The sequence below is a fragment of the Myodes glareolus genome, chromosome 5 (assembly GCF_982192425.1).
Source record: "Myodes glareolus chromosome 5, mMyoGla1.1, whole genome shotgun sequence".
Taxonomy (NCBI): Eukaryota; Metazoa; Chordata; class Mammalia; order Rodentia; family Cricetidae; genus Myodes; species Myodes glareolus.
In genome coordinates this window covers 34,144,229-34,164,817 of record NC_142030.1, presented here as the reverse complement: position 1 = coordinate 34,164,817, position 20,589 = coordinate 34,144,229, and the positions used below count along the sequence as shown (strand labels likewise).

The window sequence follows — 20,589 nt, the reverse complement described above, 5'->3', positions numbered from 1 at the left end:
GTATAAGGAAGGCAGCTGGGCATGAGCCAGTGAGCAGCATCCTCACTGCTTCTGCTTCAGGTTTCTACCTGATTTCCTTCCCTAGCTTCAGTTGATGATGGATTATGCCCTGAAAGTGTAAGCCAAATAAACCCCACCTTCCCCTAAACTGCTTCTTGTTCAAAGTGTTTTATCACAACAAGAGAAAAGCAAATTCTACCACCAGACCAAAGGAGTCCATGTAGTGGACACCAAGCCAAACTGTACCCTTTCATTGCCCCAATACTGGTGTTTTCTACAGCCCCATCTTTGACTACCTTACCCACCTCCTAGAAACCTTCACCCACTCAAAACAGGGAGATCAGCTCACAAAAGTGAGACCACAGGAAACTGCAGGCCCACATATATGGGTACCCCGGGAAGAAACTGCAGGCCCACATATATGGGTACCCCAGGGAGGTACCCCGGGAAGAAACTGCAGGCCCACGTAAGAGGTACCCCGGGAGGAACATTTCAAACCATACATCTTGTCTGAGCTCCACCCAACCCTGAGGTCCCAAAGACCTCTCTCATAACCCCTATCGGTCCATTAGCAAATGTTTCTCACCAGACACCTTAGCACCGTTCTTTTCCTTTGGCCAAATTTAACACCCCTTTGAACTATGAGGAACAGTCTCTGCCCCTTTCATCTTGTTCCTCAAACCCATGTTTCAGTCAGCCAACAGATACCTGAAGCTGTGGGATGCATTACAATTTTCCATGGCCGAAAGCGCCACACACAGTTGGGAATTCACACCCTCCAGTAAAGCCTTTTATCAGGCAAGGCTGAAAACACCGTCCTGTGACATCCAATGGAAACTCATTGGTGTTCTCTACAGGCACCTTTGTGAGCCAGTCTGTAATCCCCTAGTTAGCAATACCCCATCATAAGCCATCAGTGTCAGCCCCGGCACTGCCCTCTTTCCTGGCTAGCAAGGGGCCCTCTGTGAATCTCCATGGTGGCCCGTGTCCTTCACCACTGAACTCACAATGGACTGTCCACTCTGCAAAATGGATCCACCCATGTGCTTTCAGACCCCAAAGAATTTTAATGGCTTAGTATCTTTATTAATGCTGCTATGATCTGACTGTGTCCCACAAAAGCTCTGGCAACTTGGCCACCAATACAGCAATGCTAAAAGGTAGGACTTTAGAGAGGTGATTGGCTAGGGCCCTCCCAAATTCATTCACTGATCAATGACATGACCAATAAGTTGGGTTATACAGGGATGGCTCTGTTATAAAAGTGAGCCCTCTGCCCTGGACCACACCGATGAACAGGAAGTCCTCAATGGTGCCAGAAACATGCTCTTGACTTCTTGGCCTCTGGAATTGTGAGCTAAATAAATCTCTATTATTTATGAGTTATCCAGTCTCAGGCAATTGTTACCGCAACAAAAGAGTGAACTAAGATACATACTCGAAGAAATGAGCATCAGAAGGCATGTTTCCAATGTACTTCTTCACTAAGCCAGCCACAGCTTCATGGACTGAAAGAACAGATTCTCTCCCGGGGCTGTCCTTCATTTTCTTACCTTTATCTTTCTTTTCTGGATAGTATCTGTGTTTCTGGAAATGTGTTCTCAGAGCTCATTGTGTGGTCTCACTAAATGTCACCCATACAGGGCCTGGCCCACTTGCCTGGCTTCCTAGAGATGTCAGGCTAATTCGTTCAAGCATAAAGATGGCAACAGCTGACACACCGTGGTGTCACATTGCACAAGATCATATAACCGCTTTCCATTATCCCTTCATGGAGACAGCCTTCTGATGACGATCCTACGTTGCCTAAGATTCATGTGCCCCCAATGTATCACTCTGCCTGCCTTCAAATTGAATCTCATTTTGTTATTTCCTGCCTGTGTTTCCTACCTCCCTGCAATCATTTTTATTATGCTGTACTCCTCGTCAATTTTTTTTTAAAAAAGCATTTCTCAATTTTGTATTTTCTGAACATTCATTAGGGTGATATGAGCACCCTTTTTAAGACCATTGGTAAAACAGCTAAGTGCATTTAAACCTAGCATGGACCCTGATGTTTGCACAGGGTCAGCAGCACTCTGACACTATGCACCACGATGACTTAGTCCCAGTTCTCGCTAAGCAGGGTTTTTCACCCAGCAAGTGGCACATGGCGCCTCACACTTTGCCGTGGCTTTTTCCTTCGCACAGGAAAGATTCCACTCACACGTTTATCAGCTCCGATGGATTTTCTCCAATAAGCCGAGCCTGACTTCATGCTCCTCAGGAGGCTCAAGCGTTTACTCATCATGTCTGCCTATGGACTTGCGTCACATCACACTAGCGATCTTGAGAGAGCATCCAGGAGCAATTGCCAAAATCCAGCACATGATTTCCTGACAGGGCCCTTTGTCTATTTCCCCGCGTTTCAAAATCCCTGATCTCTGTCACAGCTTAATAATTTCCCACTGAAAATGTAAAACAGCAGCTCTGTTCACATAGGGCTTACTCCCCACTAAACTACTTATTACATGCACACAGGCTCCAGGGTCTGGCCCGACCTAGGGAAAAATCGCAGACACAGACACAGAACAAAGCTAGGCAAGGGGAGCTGCAGTTATTGGGGTGTGCAGATCGTTTTTTTGGATGGTGGCTTCTCACTGCTGTTGCTCCCGTTTTTATTGTGCATGATATTTGTAGTGCATTTAACAAGCACAGGAATCCACTGCCCACAGGATGCAGCGTGGGTGTGGGTAGGGCAGGGTGAAAGTTTCGCAGTCTATCCCTGTATATCAGCTTTCCCTTGCTCTCCCACTCAAAGAAGCAAACCAGAGCCCAGTGATATGAATGGTGCTGTGATATCAGACCCAACTGCATCGCGAGACACATGAATACTTTGAATACTATCTAAATACCCTACACCATGGGCATGAGCCTTGGTTGTTGTGCCCCAATAATATCCATGGCTTTCATCTACTCAATAGGCTGGACTGGGATTCCTAGCAATGACCCTTTACAGTCAGAAGACTTCCTATTCTCCTCCCTCCCCTTCCAAGAGGAAAAAAAAAAAACAACAATTCTGTCCTTTCTGTGGGATGGCCACTCACAGGCGCAGAAGTAACTATAGCTAAGGAAGATGGGAAATCCTAGAAAAGGATTGAAAGTGTGTGAATGTCACTATACCTGACAGGCTTTTTCTCCCTGACAGATTTAGAAAGCGGATATCTAACTAAGGGCTTTAGAATCTCCAAAGGGAAAAGTTCTCCAGGACAACCCCAATGACCTTTCTGGTGAGTGGATTCGTAAGGATGACAGAAATCTCAAATCTGGCTTTTTTCCTAAGGCAACTGAGTCTCTAACAGTCTCTAATAGAAAATGTGATCATGACGGAAACCCCAACAGAGAAGTTAAATTCATAGTAAAATTGTACAAAAATGACACAGGCAAATGGTTTAAAGTACTGGCCATTGGGACACGGATTAAAACACACACACACACACACACACACACACACACACACACACACACACACACACTGATAAGCAAATGAAAAGACCACATCTGAAGTACACAGAACCCCATGTGCTGCCAAAAGCAAGTCAACAAAAGTCAAACTCCATACTTGCCAGCAACCAAACCCAAACTGTGTGTGCACACACATGGAAGGGAGGACTGGATTTTAGTTATAACAATGAAATATCGAGGAGTAAACAGATTAAAATTTTTCAGGAGTCATAGGTAGGTATTTTTTTTTTCACAAGGTGCTTAAAAAGCTGAACTAGAGAAAGAAATCCAGGGTCCTGGATAAGAACAGCTACCTAGGAAAGATGTGCAAAGTCTATCCATGGTTCTGAGTTTCCTCTCCAGGAATTTGGGTGCTAGAGGCTTGGTCCCCAGCTAAGGACTTTCAGAGGAGTTGGAACCTTGAAGAAATGGAGACATTTCGTAGGTTATTGGGCAGCCCGCAGAAGGGACTAATGGCTTTCTTTTTTTCAGGCTCCAGTGAGTTTCCTTTAAAGCTGACTGTTACAGAAAGAGCAGGCATGGCTTAGACTTTCCCTCTGGTTTCCTGTCTCACCATGTAAACACGGCTTCTTGCACACGTGCCCGTCGTGACGCCCACTGCCACACTGTGCTGCAGCCAAGAGGTCTCTCATCAAAGCCAAGCAGATGCAGCCACCCAATCTTGGACTCACAGCCTACAAAGCTGTGAATTATATAAACCCATTTCCTTATCAAAACCTCAACCCCGGATATTTTTTTCACAGCAGCACAAAACACACAAAAGAATATAATTGTACTTATCAACACAATAACAGTTTTAAAAGTCAACATACCAGTCAAAACATTAAACAATATCCACAAAACTAGGTAAGCTGTTTCTCAAGATTATTTTAAAGAAAAATAAATCACATAAGAATAATGAAATATATAAGAAATCTGAAACACTGACAATTGGGGAATTTGTCTTACTCTCTAGTAATTGGAATAGTAGGAAACAAAAATAATTTATCTTTATATAAAAATGGATCTTAAGGAGATAAAATGTCTTTAACATTTAAAGTGTAAGAGAAAATGTAAATACTTTTCTAAGCTTTTATAAGCATGCAATTGGAAATACTTTCCAAGATTAGACACCAAAAGGTACTCTGTATAATTAATCAAGTGTAAATTACAACTTCTGAATTAAAAATAACTTCTGAAAAAGGAACACCACAATGGAAAATGATGACAAGTTAGACTACACAAGTCACCATAAAATATGAAGTATTTGTGTGGTTTAGTATAGTGCTCAAAGTCTTAGCTACAGCAGTAAGACAAGAAATGAAAGGCATGCAGTTAGGAAAAGAGGAAGCCAAAGTATTTCTATCTGCATATGACTTGATTCTATACATAAGAGTTCATAAAGATTCTATCAAAAATGGCTGATAAATGCTTTTAACAAAGTGACAAGATACAAAATTAACACATAAAAATGAGTGGCCTTCATATATATATATATATATATATATATATATATATATATATATATATGGAGAGAGAGGTGACAAAGGTACTAAAAAAGAAGTCAGGAAAACATAACAGTTCAATCCACAATAGTCATAAAAATTAAAACAAAATACATGGGAATAAATCTAACTAAGGAAAAAAAGGACGTTTGTTGTGAAAACTTGAACACACTGAAGAACGAAATCAAGGAAGATACTAGAAGATGGATAGACCTTTCAATCCATGCACCAACAGAATCACTACCATGACAGTGGCTACTCTACTTGTGGAGGCTTAAATGAGAATGACCCCAGAAGCTCATATGCTTGAATGTTTAGTCACCAGGTAGTGGAACTCTTCAGGGAAGGTTAGGAAGTGTGGTCTTTGGTCTTGGAGAAGGTGTGGCCTTGGAGGAGATGTGTCACTGGGAGTGGGCTTTGAGGTTTCTAGAACCCATGCGTGCCAGGCCCAGTGTCTCTCTCTGCCTGCTGCCTGCATATCAGGCTATAAACTCCTAGCTACTGCTCCAGTGCCACGTCTGTCTGTCCTGCCATGATGATCAAGTACTAACCCTCTGAAACTATAAGCCAGCCCTGAGTTCAATGCTTTCTTTTCTAAGAATTTTCTTGTTCACGGTGCCTCCGCACAGCAGTAGAACCGGAACTAAAACAGTACCAATCAGCGGATTAGAAACATCGCAATCTCAATCAAAACACCAGGCCCTTTCTTCACAGACATAAGAAAAACAATCTCAAAATGTGTATAGAAGCACAAAAGAAGACCAAGCCAAAGCAAAGCTGAGCAAAAGGAGGTGTCGCCATGCCTGATTTCAAATCACACTATAGAGCCATAGCAACAAAAACAGACTGGTACTGACACACAACAGAAATGTAGATCATAGGACAAGATTAGAAGAGCCAGATACACTCTACGTGATGACAGATACCTGATCTTTGGCAGAAACACCAAAAAATATACTGGGGAAAAACAGAACCTTCAAAAATAATGTTGGAAAACCAGGACTGCAACATACAGAAAAATAAAACTACATCCTTACCACCCTGCACTAAACTTACCTCCAAATGGATAAATAACTTCAATATAAGGCCTGATAGCCCAAACTGGTTAGAGAAGAAAGTAGGGAACATGCATAGATAAGAATCTTGTTGGTAGGACTCTGGCTGTACAGAAATTAGGACCAACAGTTGACAAATGGGACCTCGGGAAACTAAAAAGCTTCTTCCCAACAAAATAAAGAGTCAACTATGTTGTGGAATATTTGAACACTGTGTGAAGATTTGTTGCTGTGATTGGTGTAATGAAAAGCTGAATGGCCAATGGCTAGTCAGGAAAGAATAGGCACAATTTCCGATTTCCAGGGAAAGAAAGGAAGAGGAGAAGGAATCTAGGCATGCTGGGAGTTGCCAGTCAGACACGGAGGAAGCAGGATGGACAATATGGAGATGAAGTAACGAATCATGTGCCAGAATGTAGATTTTAAAATATGAGTTAATTTGTTATAAGAACTAGTTAGAAACAAGCCTAAGCTAAGACTGAGAATTCATGATTAATATTAAGTTCCCATGTCATTATTTTAGGGCTGGCAGTCTCAGTTAACTTCTACAGAATGGAAGAAAATCTTTGTAGCTATACAGAAGATTCATGTCTGGACCATAACAAGAACTCAAAGAATTAAACACCAAGAAAACAACACAACTGAAAAGTGGACTGTGGAACTGAACAGAAAGTTCTCAGAGGGGGAACACAATGGCCAGCAAACACTTTAACATGTTCAAGATCTTTAGCCTTCAAGAAAACACAGATTAAAAACACATTGAAGGCTCCATTGCACCCACTCAGAATGGTCCTGGGAGCACAAATGCTGAAAACAACCCCCTTGGACACTGGGGAGGGGGATGCTTACCTGGTGTTGGTGGATGTCTAAAAGAGCAAAGCCTCTTTGGAAATCAGTATGGAAGTTTCCCAAAAAAGCAAAAACAGATCTCCCATATGACCAGGCTCTACCGCTCCTTTAGGCATATACCTAAAGGTCTGTATATGCTCCTGAGAAGACACTAGTTCCGCCATCTTCATTATGGCCCCATTCATAGTAGCTGGTGAGTAGAATCCACCCACATGTCCAGAAACTGACAAATGGGCAATGAAAATGTGGAACCTACACAAAATGGAATGTTACCCCATTTTAAAAAGAAAAGAGAAAAACATAAAAGAAAATGAGCAAAGGGAAAGGGAGCCGAGGAGGAGAAATGGGGGGATCGGAGATGGGAGGAGGAGGAAGGAGAGTGGGGAGAGGAAGGGAAAAGAGCCTTATTTCTGGGGAAGTCTTGCAAACTACCTCTGAATTTTGGAACAAGTTTTCAAATAAACATTGTGGAAGGAGCCTAGCTTCATACACTTAAAGCAGGTTTACATGAAGTGATAAACTGGATGATTGCTTACTTAAAGGCAGTAGGCCTTTTTACATAGGCTAACTGGTAGCATTTGCCACTGCCAAGAGATTTAGCACATGACTCCAGGATATATTGGACATGTAGACATGCACATTGAACACACACACACACACACACACACACACACGCACACGCACACGCACAGGCACAGGCACAGGCACACGCATACACTCTTAAGCAAAGGATCTCATGTTGTAGCTAGCGCCAAGACACCATCTTTGTGGCTTGCGCCCTCAGCCACTGAAGTTTTTTGCTCTTGTTTTCTTTGCCAAAATACATATTTATATTAGCAGTCATTTGTTTTCTTGAATTAATTTGCTTAAGGAGGGAAAGCACACAGCATTTTTGCAAATACATCATACCACAAACCATAACACCAGGCCCAAAGACAAGTGGCTCCTTCAAAGACCTCCCACGTGGAGTAGCTCCCTTTAACACGCCCCTTATTACACAGGGCTGCAAAAAACACCTTCCACAAATGAAAAAAGTCCCCTTTCAAAATGCTCACCAAAACAATGTAGCTTAAAGGCTTTAATATTATATATCGTGTTTGATAAGATTAGCCCCTCTCTCATATTTTAAACAATCAGCTTTTCTCTGTGAATCCCTTGATCCTGTGTGGAATTTAATCCAAGTTTGACGCTATCAAAGGCATGATTTGAGTGCAGAACAGAAAGGCATTAAAATTGCCAGAGGTGTCTTCATGATTAGAACATTGGACACTGGAGATAAAAATGACAGCCTTCCCACATGGTGTTTGGTAGCCAAGATATTTGGAAAATGCAAACTCACCCCCTATCTGCCTGTAGAAGGGAGGGCCAGCCTGGGGCCCTTATCCTTCCTGACTTTGAAACTTCACAGCTGTCTGAGAGCCAAGACTGGCAGCACATCAGAAGCAAGAGGCTGTTCCATTTACAGGGCTATAAGTTTATATCAGGCCTTCCCATCATGCACCTGTTTTAGGGTACCAGGTAGCCCTAGTTAAGGCGGTCACAGAGACATAGCCCTGAACAATGGGCTGGGCCATCGACAAAGGTTTCTTTCCTAATTAAAGTCTAGTCTAGTTCCTTGGGACATTTCCCAATTAGGCTCAGCCTTGGCTTGGGGACAGTTGAACAGACAGGGTTACTTACAGTCCAAGGCCACCGTGTCTGTGATGACACACTTGCCAAACAGTGCCCACCTGAGAAAACTCAAGGTATCCAAAGACCAGTCCTACCTGGTCATATCTAAAAATACCTCATCGTCCAGCCTCTGTGGGAAGGAAGGATCCTGCTTCTGGAAGCTTCTTATATGCTTTGACACTTCCACATGGACCAAAGACCCCACTTACTTTCCAACATCATTATCCTTTGAATATGAAATGTCCCCATAGGATTAAGTGTTGAAAGCTTGGTCCCCAGCTGCTGCAGGTGCTAACTGAGGAGCTAGTAGACACCATGGGCAGTAGTGGAGAAAAGTGGGTCCTGGAGGACCTGGGGACTGCCATGCCCAGTCCCACCCTATCACACCCTTGACTTTGTGTTCACTGTACTGTGAGCAGCTGCCCTCCACCACCCCATCCTCCCACCGCATGATGATCTGGCCCGCTGCATGGGGTCAAGCGGCTGCATCCTGACCACTAAAACAATAGACCATAACAAATCTCTCCTCCCTTAAATGATTTCTGTCTGGTGTTCGGTCACTGCACCAAGAAAAGCAACAAAGACCATTGCTCCCCATAACGGACTCAGTGTATGATGTCCCAAGCGGTCACTTCCCCTCATCTTCCTCATTCTCTCCCAGAACCACAAAGTCTCAGAAGTCCAAAGCCAGCACCGTTCAGGCCGAACTCTAACAGATACTGACCGCTGTAAGTGGAGTCCAGCGTTCTTTATCTGACAGCACACATAGTCCAATATTTCAGGCAGGACATGATGGGCATAGGGGCAGACACTCGTTCCTCTGTCCTTCCTTCCACATCTACACTGCGCATCAGCCACAGTGTCCAAGGTCCGTCCTCATCTGCATGATTGGACTCATAGACCTGTGGCCCACAGAGGCTGCAAGACTTGTACAATGCTAACAGAGTCAACAAGCCAACCAACATTTACATCATGACAAAAGCGGGGATCGCTGACCTCCCACACTCTGTACCTCCTCAGGGACCCCAGTGCCATTTTTACCTCTCATTTCTGTTGCCGAGGAGCCATTGGACCATGCTGTCCACTTGTTCCTGTGCTTGCTGATCTCTTGGACTTTGCAGACATACTGCCCTTGATCTGCCGGTCGGAGGGTCAGGACAGACAGCCTATAGAGTACGCCCCGACGTTCCTCGAGCAGGCGCAGCCTCTGTTGGTTGGCAGTACGGCTGAAGTTCCCATAGTACTGAATCACCCGTAGCTTGGTCATCTTCACCATCAAAGCCTCCTGGGAGCCATCAGGAGCGAAGAACCAGCGCACAGCCAGCAAGCTGTCCTTCCGTCTCTTCTGGGAGACGTGGCAGAGGAGAGTGGCATTTTCCCCTTCCAAGTAGTCAACCACAGGTCCTGGGGACACAGTGACATTGAGAGCACCACATAGCTCTGCAAATGAAAAGAGTAAATGGAGGAAGATGAATGCAGGCTGCAGTCTGACTTCATGCAGCTGGGCCACTGCCAGGAGCAAGGGATACGTTGTATGCTGCCAGCATCTAGGTGTTCTGTGAGGCCAGAGGAAACGGGCTCAGGACTCTACGCTGCTTCCCCAGTCTCACTATGACCAAAGGGCTGGCTCTCCTATGGGCCTCACGGACACCCACCTTCTTCTCTATGCTGGTCTCATTCGTGTGATTTGTTGAACACTGGCCATCCAAATAGACACGTTCTCAAAAAAAAAAGTTTTAATCTGCCACTAGCATTCAGATTACATACATGACTATGGACTTGGAGAATCTCTTGAAAACTCAGCTCATACCCCAACTTCTCCACTAACCTCCCCAAGGCGTGTTTTAATCAATGTTGGCAGGGCTGCGGGTCACAGTTGTTTAAGGCAGGTCAGATATGCAATCTTTTATGGCTTGCCCAACCAGGAGACTGCCTGTCTCTCTCCCTACTCACTTTCTTAGTCTCAGTGTGTTCATCTCTAGGCAATAATGGTCAAGCAGAGGGCTATACTATGCTAGTGAACTGGAGCAACTTGGGATTCTCGGTGGCTCCTTTAGACTCAGGATCTATGGACTCGGAACAGAAACAAACAAGTTAAAATAAAACATGAAGGAGTCCTTGGAGCCAGAGGGATATGGGGTTTTCCCAATAACCCAAAAGATGTTTCGGAGTTCCAGGTCCTGTTCCCTACAACCTACCCTTTGAGTTTTTAGTTCAAATCAACTTGATTTTGAACTACAGTTCTACTCCTGAGTTGACTGACCTCCAGTTGGGCACCCCAATACCTGCCCAGACTATTTGAGCCTAAAGAAGCTGAACACTGGTACCGTTTTCATGAACCACTTCCTGTGCTGAACCATTATAGATGGAAGGCTTTTATTCATCTCACCCAATCATAATGCTTTTGTACTCGGTAAAGATTTGTCATTCATATTGGTTTAATAAAGTACTGATTGGACAGTAGCCAGGGAGAAAGTATAAGTGGGATAGCCAGACTAAGATAATTCTGGGAAGAAGAAAGGTAGAGGTGCAATCACCCCATGGATGTAGAGGAAGCAAGATGAGAAAGCCTTACTGAGAAAAGGTACCAAACCTTACATGGCTAAACATAGATAAGAATTATAATAATAACCCTTGGCTAATGGTCCAAACAGCTTATGATTAATATGAGCCTCTGTGTATTTCTTTGGGACTGAACAACTTGTGAGACTAGGTGGAACAGAAACTTCCATCACCATGGGTGATGCAATACAGCCATACCACCCTGAAACTCATAGGAAGCACCTCCTCACATGCAGCTATCCTCAGAACCATGCTAAACTACAGCTTTCTGCAGGGTCCCAGGGTAGCACAGGAAATCACATGTCAAGACATAGGTGCTTAAGAGATCTTACCATAGACTGAATAGGAGGTGACCTTCTTACTAGAAGAATCCCCAACTTAGCACAGGATATCACAGGTCATGGCATGGGGTGCTTAAGAGACCTAGCCAAATGTTGAATGAACGGATCCATCCATTCATGAGGACAGAGTCCTAACCACTTCCTACAAGCCTCATCTCTTAGTATCTCCAATGGAGATCAAATTCCAAACCGAGTTTCTAAGGGGAAACGCCACATTCAACCCAGAGTAGCCATATTCTTGATTATTTTAAATAGCATTTGGAAAGTTATGTTCTGAAGCTCAATTTTCCATCCTTTGGCCCTCTTTGAAGCCAAGTGCTAAACTCAGGACCCTCAAGAAAAATGTAAGAACATTTAAAAATGTAGAACTTTGTATCTATTGATTCCTTTTGTCATGCAAGGTAACATTCACCAGGAGGGTTAGAATGTTACATATTGGGGTGCATTATTTAGCACTCCACACCATGACAGCCTTTGGTTAGGGCTACTGGGTGCTATGCACCTGTGTGAGGTCCCCAATCCCTCTTTCCAGCAATGAGGTTCAGAGCCAGGCCGTAATAATTGAGAAATGCACATCAACAAGTATCTGAGAAAGCCCACCTTAGGCTTAGGGACCTTGAGCATCACTTCACATGGCAAGGGGCTCTCTACACTTATTTAGTTAAGTAGAAGCTCTTGGCTATCTGGGAGTGTCCTATGGGCCACTCCTTGCCTTCCCCAGGGACAGTGCCCTTGCTGTTAGAGGCCAACCACAGTGAACCAGAGCAGTGGCCTACACCTTCCGTGCATCTTGCCAACCTGGCTATCACTGGCTGTATGGACAACACTTCCTCTTGATGACTGAGGTGCATCTGACGTGCAGATAGCCTCGTGTGGGGGTTCCCTGGTGGATAAGGAAGCTTCTGAGACCCCTGGCTGACCCCTATTCCATTAGCCCCCGTGAACTGGACAGAAGCGAGAGCACCAAACTGCAGCAGCTGGCTTCCAGAATCCGAGGCCAGCCTGGCCCACCCCCTAAGGCTCCCCACTGGAGCCAGAGGGGCTGGGAAGAGAGGAAAGGGAAACAACATGGGTGGGATGAAAGCAGACTGAACCCTATGCTCCAGGCTCCCCGTTAGCTCTACATGAAGAGGGGATTATTTACAGTGACTGAAACAAAAAGAATGTGCCAAGTGTTCCAGTCCCCATGGGAGGCCAGATTTCATCCTGGAGGCAAACTCGTAACCCCTCCCCTCCTCTCCTCTCGTGGCTGGAGCTCAATGTCCTAACCCCAGCTTCCGGAAGCAGCGAAGGGCCTGAGTTCAGAGGCCACCCTTTCCTCTCTAGCAGCAAAAGGACTGTGCTGACCTCCTCAGAGGGCACCCTTTTCTCTTAGCATGCCCTTCTGCCTTCCGTTCACCTCATGTTCTCTTACAGATGGTCCAAACATAGCTGTCCCCCACGGGAGTGCAAAGGCATTCATCATGGGCTGAATTATGAAGAACCCTAGGCTATTCATACATCAAAATACTAACCCCTAGTACCCCCAAATGTGGGTGTATTCGGAGGTAGAGACTAAGTCAAAAGAGATCTTGAAGGTGTGCCCAGAGACAATTGGAACCACTCAGACTGTGGTCAAGTAAGAATAGACATGTGGAGAAGAAGACAGAACACACAAGGAGAAGATACTGCTGCAAGTTAAGCAGAGATGCCTTGGGAGAACCAGCCTACACAAACACACACACACACACACACACACACACACACACACACACACACCAGCCCCGACACCTTGATCGCAGATTTCACCCCTTGTTAGTCAATGCATATCTGTTGTTAAAGCCACTTGGCGTGGTAGCTGGTAACTGCATACAGTTCCACCGATGAAGGCTCACCCTAACCTTTCACCTGCCACCGACCCTGATCCTTGCACTGGCTCAGAAAGGTTTGGAGACATTGAACCTGACAGGGCCAAGCACCTCAGGCTCTGTCAGAAAGTCACAGGCTTTCCGAAATGGGGTCCCCTGTCAAAGCCAGGTGCCATGAGCAAGCAGCCCCCAGCACTGGAGCTGGAGGTTCTTCATGTCAAACTCACACAGGGAAGCTCAGCTTATGTGCAGACCGCGGGAGCACAGGCCCAGCCACGAAAGGCTGAGCATAGGCAAGCAGAGACTTCTTAAGTCAATATGTGGAGAGAGAGGCTTGAACAGTTCCTGTCCCACCATGGTCACTGTGTCCCCTGTGATTCAGCAGAAAGAGGGGGAGCAATAGGAAGAATGATGGGGGGTTGGGGGTGACACACAGGCCAGACAGACCAAATGTCAGAGCATGTACAACCTGTGTGCTGAAAAGGTATCCTGAGGAACTGTTGGCTCAGCAGAGGGACTCCCACAGGGTAGGTGTCACTCACCCCCTCCTCCTCCAGCTGACACAGTGTAGCAGTTAGACAGGGCTAACTCTCACACCCTGACCTACAAAACTGCCACAATAGCCTGAAGCAGAATGCAATGTTCTCCGAGAACTAAGGTAAGCTCCCTCCGCACCAATCCTCCTCACTCAAAGTCTCCGCCGCTTTCTTGTCTCCGCAGCCTCAGTTGACCTTATGAGCTAATAGGTTAGTGGGTGAGACAGCGTCTCATCAGGACAAAGGATGGGGAACACACTTACAGTGTCACTGGCCGTGGAGGAAACATGGAGGGTTTAACAAAATCCCGGAACAACGATCTTGGAATCAATGAAGCAGAACTCAACAGCTAAGAATGACCTCTAAGATAGAGGGTCTCACTGTGCAGAGTTCCCAAGGTAAGAAGAACTGTATGCAGGCTAGAATTGGAAAGATGGCTATCCTTTTGTGACCTATGCCCCACTGTTGCCTAGACTGATGCCGCTTCCTGCTCATAGTCCTCTGGCAGGGACTCTTTACCCCAATCAAAGGCCAGTTCGTACGAAAGGAAAGTGACAATGGATGACATACAGAAATGGGTGACATTGGTCCAAGCAGAAGGGCAAGATTCCGGCAGCCATGATTCCATTCCTTCAACATGCATGTATTCTGACACTAGAAAGCCCCAGGCATCCCTTAAGCACTGGGCACTGGAAGTCACAGGGTCCCAGGCCTTTCCAATTGTCAGAGAAGAAGGAGTGAGCAAAGAAACGATGGGTAGAGAGCTGTCCTGGCTCAAAACCTGCCTCTGTTAAAAATGGGGGCTGGGCGGTGGCGGCACATGACTTTACTCCCAGCACTTGGGAGGCAGACCCAGGCGGATCTCTGTGAGTTCAAGGCCAGCCTGGTCTACAAGAGCTAGTTCCAGGACAGGTTTAAAAGCTACACAGAGAAACCCTGTTTCAAAAAAACCAGAAGAAGAAGAAGGAGAAGGAGTAGGACAAGGAGAAGGAGGAGGGTGAGGAGGAGGAGGAGGAGAAGGAGAAGGAGAGGAATAGGGCTCTGCCACCCTGGGCTTCTTCACACAAACGGTGGTAAAGTGTCAGTTTTCATGGCAAGTGCAAGTGAAGCACTGTGGTGAGCTGCAAATCTGCATGTCACCTGGGGGCATGGAAAGTGACCCCACACTGCCCTGGAGCAAGGGAGGCTCCATGATGCAAGAGCCCACTGCCTTTAGCCTTTACTGGTCATTGCTTGGAAGTTTAATACATTTGAAGAACAGCCCCTAAATTTCTGTTTTGTGTGGGATCCCATAAGTTACACTGTAGTTTGTGTTACTGCATGAACCTCAGTCTCCTGAATCTCACCACAGATTTGTGTTTTGGTGAGGCCATGAGAACTAAACTGAACACGTGCAACAGTGACATTAAGAAACATCTCCATCTACAGAAGGAAGTAAACTACAGGATACAGCCATGGCACTTGAGATACTTCGGCCATGTTATGAGAATGAAGGACGGCAGATACCCGAAGATAGTACTGCTTGGAAGACTGCATGGGATTAGGCAAAGAGGAAGCCCCCCGCCCAAAAAAATGCTAGATAGACAAAATAAAGGAAGATTGTGGAACCTTGGGTATGACAATCACACAAATATCTAGGACTGCCCAGGATAGGAACAATTGGAGAACAACAGCCCGCCATAAACAGGCTGCCCATGCATGCTCTAGCATTGTCAGGACATAAATGATGATGATGAGGCCATGAGAGGGATGAACACAGCTCAGCTCTCTGAAGGAAATCCATGGAGCTCCAGATGGCGCTGAAGTAGCAGCAGCCCTCAGGTGCAGGAACCAAAGGCTTCACCCGGGTTGCAGAAGCGGCCACAGCTCTGAGCAGGCCAGGAAAGTGGACAAAGCACGATGTGAGTGCGGCCTGTCTTCCTCTCTGCCTAAAGAAATGCTCCACTCATTTCCAGGAGCCAGGAGCTTCTAAGTGACAGCAAAGTGATGTCTGAGTCAGGACATCACGTCTCTGAAGAAGTTCACTGCCTTGCTTGAGTGGTTTGCGGCCCTGGGGCTGCACCAAGCAGAGGTGTCTCTAGACCTAACCCATGTGGTACTCACTGTGAGCCAAAAATGCCACCTAAGAATACAGAGGTGGACATCTGCTCAAGCGAACTTCAGGCCCAACACGGTTCTAAGGCAATTAGAAGTATTTTCTTGATTTATCTGCATTGTCTGCTAATTGTCATTTTACTGCCAAGACAGGCCCAGAGAAGCTGAGCAGTTTGTTGAAGCTCACACAGCATATAGCCAGGATGAAACTGAAGCCTGGTAGATCTGACTTGAAATCATAACCACCACTCTCTACCATGGCCCGGATTTAGGGACTTCCTGAACTGACAGTTTTCTTTTCTGTAAGGTGAGGTAGGATGGCATGGCCAACAAACTCCCATTCCACCTCCCAAATGAAGGTGATAGACAGCCCAGAACTAGGAGTATGGGTTTATACTTAAGCCAGTGTGCTGGGCTTTCCCTTGCAAATGGAGGTGAGGAAACCTGGAGGAGACATTTAAAAGAGTGAATGGCAGGCCCAGAAAGAGAGTCACACAAGCAGGCGCTACAGAGTGGCCCTAGGTACGTCCAGGATTCTGCTTTTGAAGGTCTGTGTCTCTGTTCTTCATTTTAAAAATAAAGGAAAACTGAACAACCCTCAGAGGTTGGTAGGCTGGTAAACCGCGCCAGGGATTTGCGAAGTACTTAGATCAATAAACACTTGAGGTTCTTACTTTGAAATTCCGTTGTGATTAAAAGAGGTGGTGAGCCCCAGGCACCGGTAGTCTCCTGGGAAAGAGGAGCCACTAATGTATCTATGACTATTATTCTAGCCAGCATGATCAGGGGGAACGAAGAGAAGGTTCTTTGGCGACCCTAAGTGGGAACGGTAAAGCTCAATGCAAGACAGCAGAGGTACTTCCCAGAGCAGTGTGTTTGTGGGAAAGGACCCCGCTGGATGAAGCCTAGAACAAACACCCTCTCTAACCAGGTCTGACCGTCTCAGAAGACTCTAAAGTAAGTAAATGCTCAGTGCCCAACCGACTGAAACAATCCGGTTTCCTGGCCTCATTTTCGGAGCGTCTCCAAAGATAGTTGAAGAAAAGTTGGTGCTGGCAACAGCCACGGGTCCTGACTGCTATGGAAGACAGGAACCGCCAACTTAGGGCTCCGGTCCGACTGGCTACTCCCTATCCTCCGCGGCCTGCGGCTCAGAAGGGACCCGGAGCTGTCCCAAGAGCGGGTCTCCACCGCGGGACGCCGACAGGAACTGGGAACCGCGGAGACCTGGGTCGGAGCTTTTGCGCCGCCTAGATTGCCCGGGAGGAGAGCGCCACCAGGACCCCGCGCAACCCTGGCTTCTCCTCCTGCTCGAGCCCCGGCCTCCCGCGGAGCCGCCCGCCACGCCGCGCTTACCCGGGGCCGGACTCAGTAACACGGTGGCCGCCAGCGCCAGGAGCCGCAGCCGCATCTTCCCTCCGCCGCCCGGCGCTGTGACCCGGGAGAGCGCCTCTGCCCGCCAGACCCGGCCCGCCCCTCCGCCTCCTGCCACAGCCCCGGCCAGCGCTGCTGGGTCCCTGGGTCCGTGCCGGGCTGGGGGAGCGGCCTCTCCATCAACAGGCTCAGCCAGCCCGTGGTGTCCCCTTTCACCACGCCCATGTCTCAGATGAGAAAACTGAGGTGACCCAGGAGATTCAGGGCATACAGAACTGAGGGCATTGTGGTCTCCTGAGGCCTTTTGGTCTCCTTGACCACCCCCGCCCCCAACAAGGACATTGCTAAGAGGGGTCCAGGCACCTACGGGGAGGGGGGTTCATTCACAAATCCTGACACTGGACCTCACATATTTTCTCCCCAGGCACTCCCATTGAGGCTTATAGCAATTGAGAAAGTTTTCTATTTCTACCTTGACCTTGGAGAAGGAGCTGGGTAACGATCCTTTGAAAGTTAAAGGGTTCACATAGAAAAGTTTGAAACTATGGACAAGAATCGCCATTTAGGGCTCTGCTTCCCTGGGCCTGGCGTGGCAGGTGTTAAGGAACTTTACAGGGGAGAGCCTGGAAGGAGCCTAATCTTCCAAGTGCCTCTGGGTCTTCCAGTCTCTGTTGCAGGGCAATGGCCCTATCCCGACTAGTGTTGTGTACCCAACGCCTCAAGGTAACATCAGCAATCACTTTGTGTCCGTTATTTGGGGCTCCTTTGTGAGGTTTCAGAAAATAAGAACAGCCAGTAGGCCCTTGTGGGTCCCTGGAAGCGGGCGGGGGGGGGGGGGTATGGGAAGAAGACCGAGAGGAGTGGAACAAGAGAAAGCAGAAGCCTCACATCCTCCCACTCAAAGGCTGCAAGGAAGACTGGGGGAGGCACGGAGAGGTACCGCCAGCGGGGACTTGAAGCCAGTGGGTACTGATGCCCGGACAACTCCAGGATGGACCTTCCATCCTACTGGCAAGCCAAAAGGCTATTTGATTCCTTTGGGACCTGCCACCTGGGGGATTACCCCCATGGAAAAGAGCTTCCCAGGGACTGGATTGACCACTCAGGCAGCCAGGAAGGAAATAGCCCCTCCGCTACAGAGCCAGGTCTGTGGAAGGGCAGACGACCTTGATGGAGAGGCAGCCTCAGAGCTGTTGAGTTGGCACCAGGGCAAGAAGTAAGGACTAGCAGTTCTAGTGACTGCCAGCCCAACTACAGGGGAAGCTAAGGCTGGAGGATTTTCAGCCTGGTCAACTTAACAAGACCTTGTCTGTTTAAGGTCCCCAACCCCTGAAAGGATGGGGACTGGTGACACTCAGTGATATGAGGCTTGCCAAGCACATGTAGGGCCTTGAGTATGATGCCCAGTAACACACACACACACACACACACACACACACACACACACACACACAACGCTCGCGCGCACACACTCACATCGGGTGGGGCAGAGTTCAGGGTCAAACAGAGTCCTACTGTTCGAGAATGCAAACATCTTTCCAAGGCTTCCAGAAAACAGTACAGAAGCTACTTTACTTGCATGAATGAGCCAGTAATCTACTCCATCCCATCCCAGGGTTGAGTAAACTGAGATGCAGAGTGGGCCCAAGACACTCCCAAGGTTCTATGGACCACATGATTTGATTTCTTTCCTTTTCTTTGTATATAGGTGCATGTGTTAGTTAATGCATGTGAATGTGTGTGTAGATGTATGTGCCCATGCACTCATGTGCAGAGACCACAACATTATCATCATCGGCCAAAACAGGCCCACCAGCTGGGATCTAGGTTTCAACACCTCCCTGTTGGGGACATTTCATACTTAAACAATGTCCTCAGCAGTGAGTGTCACTGGTGCCAAGGACTCGGCAGGCTGACTGGATACAACAGTCTGCATTAGTTCCCAGGAGGCAGTCAGAGACTCTAGAGGGAGGAGATTAGAATAAAACATGTAGGGATGGGACAGGCCATCTGTACCTAAGCACGCTGTGCCTTACAACTGGCCATCAATTCTCAGATACTACACTAAGCTCCTCAGACCAGTCCTTACAGTTCCGACGAATAAAACACTTGCTGAGCAAAAAAAGATACGGGAGTTACACAAAATAGAGGCCGTTAAAAAGACTCAGTGTATGATGAATCAGAAAATAATTGCCTATGTGTGGTGGCGCACACCTTTAATCCCAGCACTCAGGAGGCAGAGGCAGGCAGATCACTGTGAGTTTGAGGCCAGCCTGGTCTACAGAGTGAGTTCCAGGACAGCCAGGACAGAAATTCTGTCTACTAAAATGAAAACAACAAACAAAAAAGCAACAGTCTGGAAAAAAATAATTGCCAAAAGAAATTACTGATAGTATTGGAAAATTTGTACATAAACAGAACAAACTATATAATATATGAATTGACTTCCTAGATATGGTTCTGGAAGACAAAGTGCTGGTGATGGCACTTGGTGTTTGGGCTTAACAGACATGATATTGACAAACTATTTTTAAATAAGCAAGTAAATGATTTTTTAAAAAAAACAATATGTATCTGTAACATGTATTCTAAAATATCTGTAGAGAGACACACTTGGAGAGCAGGGCCCAAGGAGGAGCATAAAGACATTATTGTGCTGCTATTACAAGTTTTGTTCTGTTTTGAAATAAAATTTAGAAATGAGCATCAGACATGGTGAGTGTGCTGGCATGTGCCTATGGTCCCGGTTACTTGAAAGGCTGAGGCAGGAGGATTTCTTGAGTCTAGGAGTTCAAAGATAACCTGGGCAATAGCAGAGCTCATCTTAATTAAAACACAGACATAGAGACAGACAGACAGAAACATACACACACACACATACACACACACACTGGAGAGATGACTCAGAAGGTACTGGGCCTGTCTTGTAGGCGTGAGGGCTAGAATACTGATTTCTAGAATCCATGTAAAAGCCGGCAGGTGTGGCAGTCCACCTGCAATCCCAGTCCAAGAAAACTTCAGGTTCAGCACAAGGGCTGCCTTAATATAAAATGGAGAGGGTAATTGAGGACACTGGATAGCACCCTTGAGTCTCCACTTCCTTATATACACACATGCATGTGCACCTTCATACACGTGTGCCACGTGCATGCAGAATACACATACATTTATGAATACGTACCACACACATACACTCAAAATGTTTACAAACTACTTAAAATAATCTCTTTAAAAGTTCTTTTTTTTTTTAAGATCTATTTATGTATGAGTGC

At 46.6% G+C, this 20,589-nt stretch overlaps 1 protein-coding gene across 1 annotated transcript in view; it reads right to left on the bottom strand.

Annotated features, from left to right (window-relative positions):
- The window catches only part of Vstm4 (V-set and transmembrane domain containing 4), an 85,345-nt gene extending 67,928 nt beyond the window's left edge, over window positions 1-17,417 (bottom strand). Inside the window, exons 1-2 of the mRNA XM_085687837.2 lie at window positions 17,300-17,417; window positions 9,605-10,003 (exon numbers count right to left, since the gene is read on the bottom strand). Of these exons, the coding sequence (XP_085543963.2) occupies window positions 9,605-10,003; window positions 17,300-17,354 (454 nt within the window). The 5' untranslated portion in view covers window positions 17,355-17,417. The remainder of the gene's footprint in view (window positions 1-9,604; window positions 10,004-17,299) is intronic.
- Window positions 17,418-20,589: the final 3,172 nt, after the last annotated feature.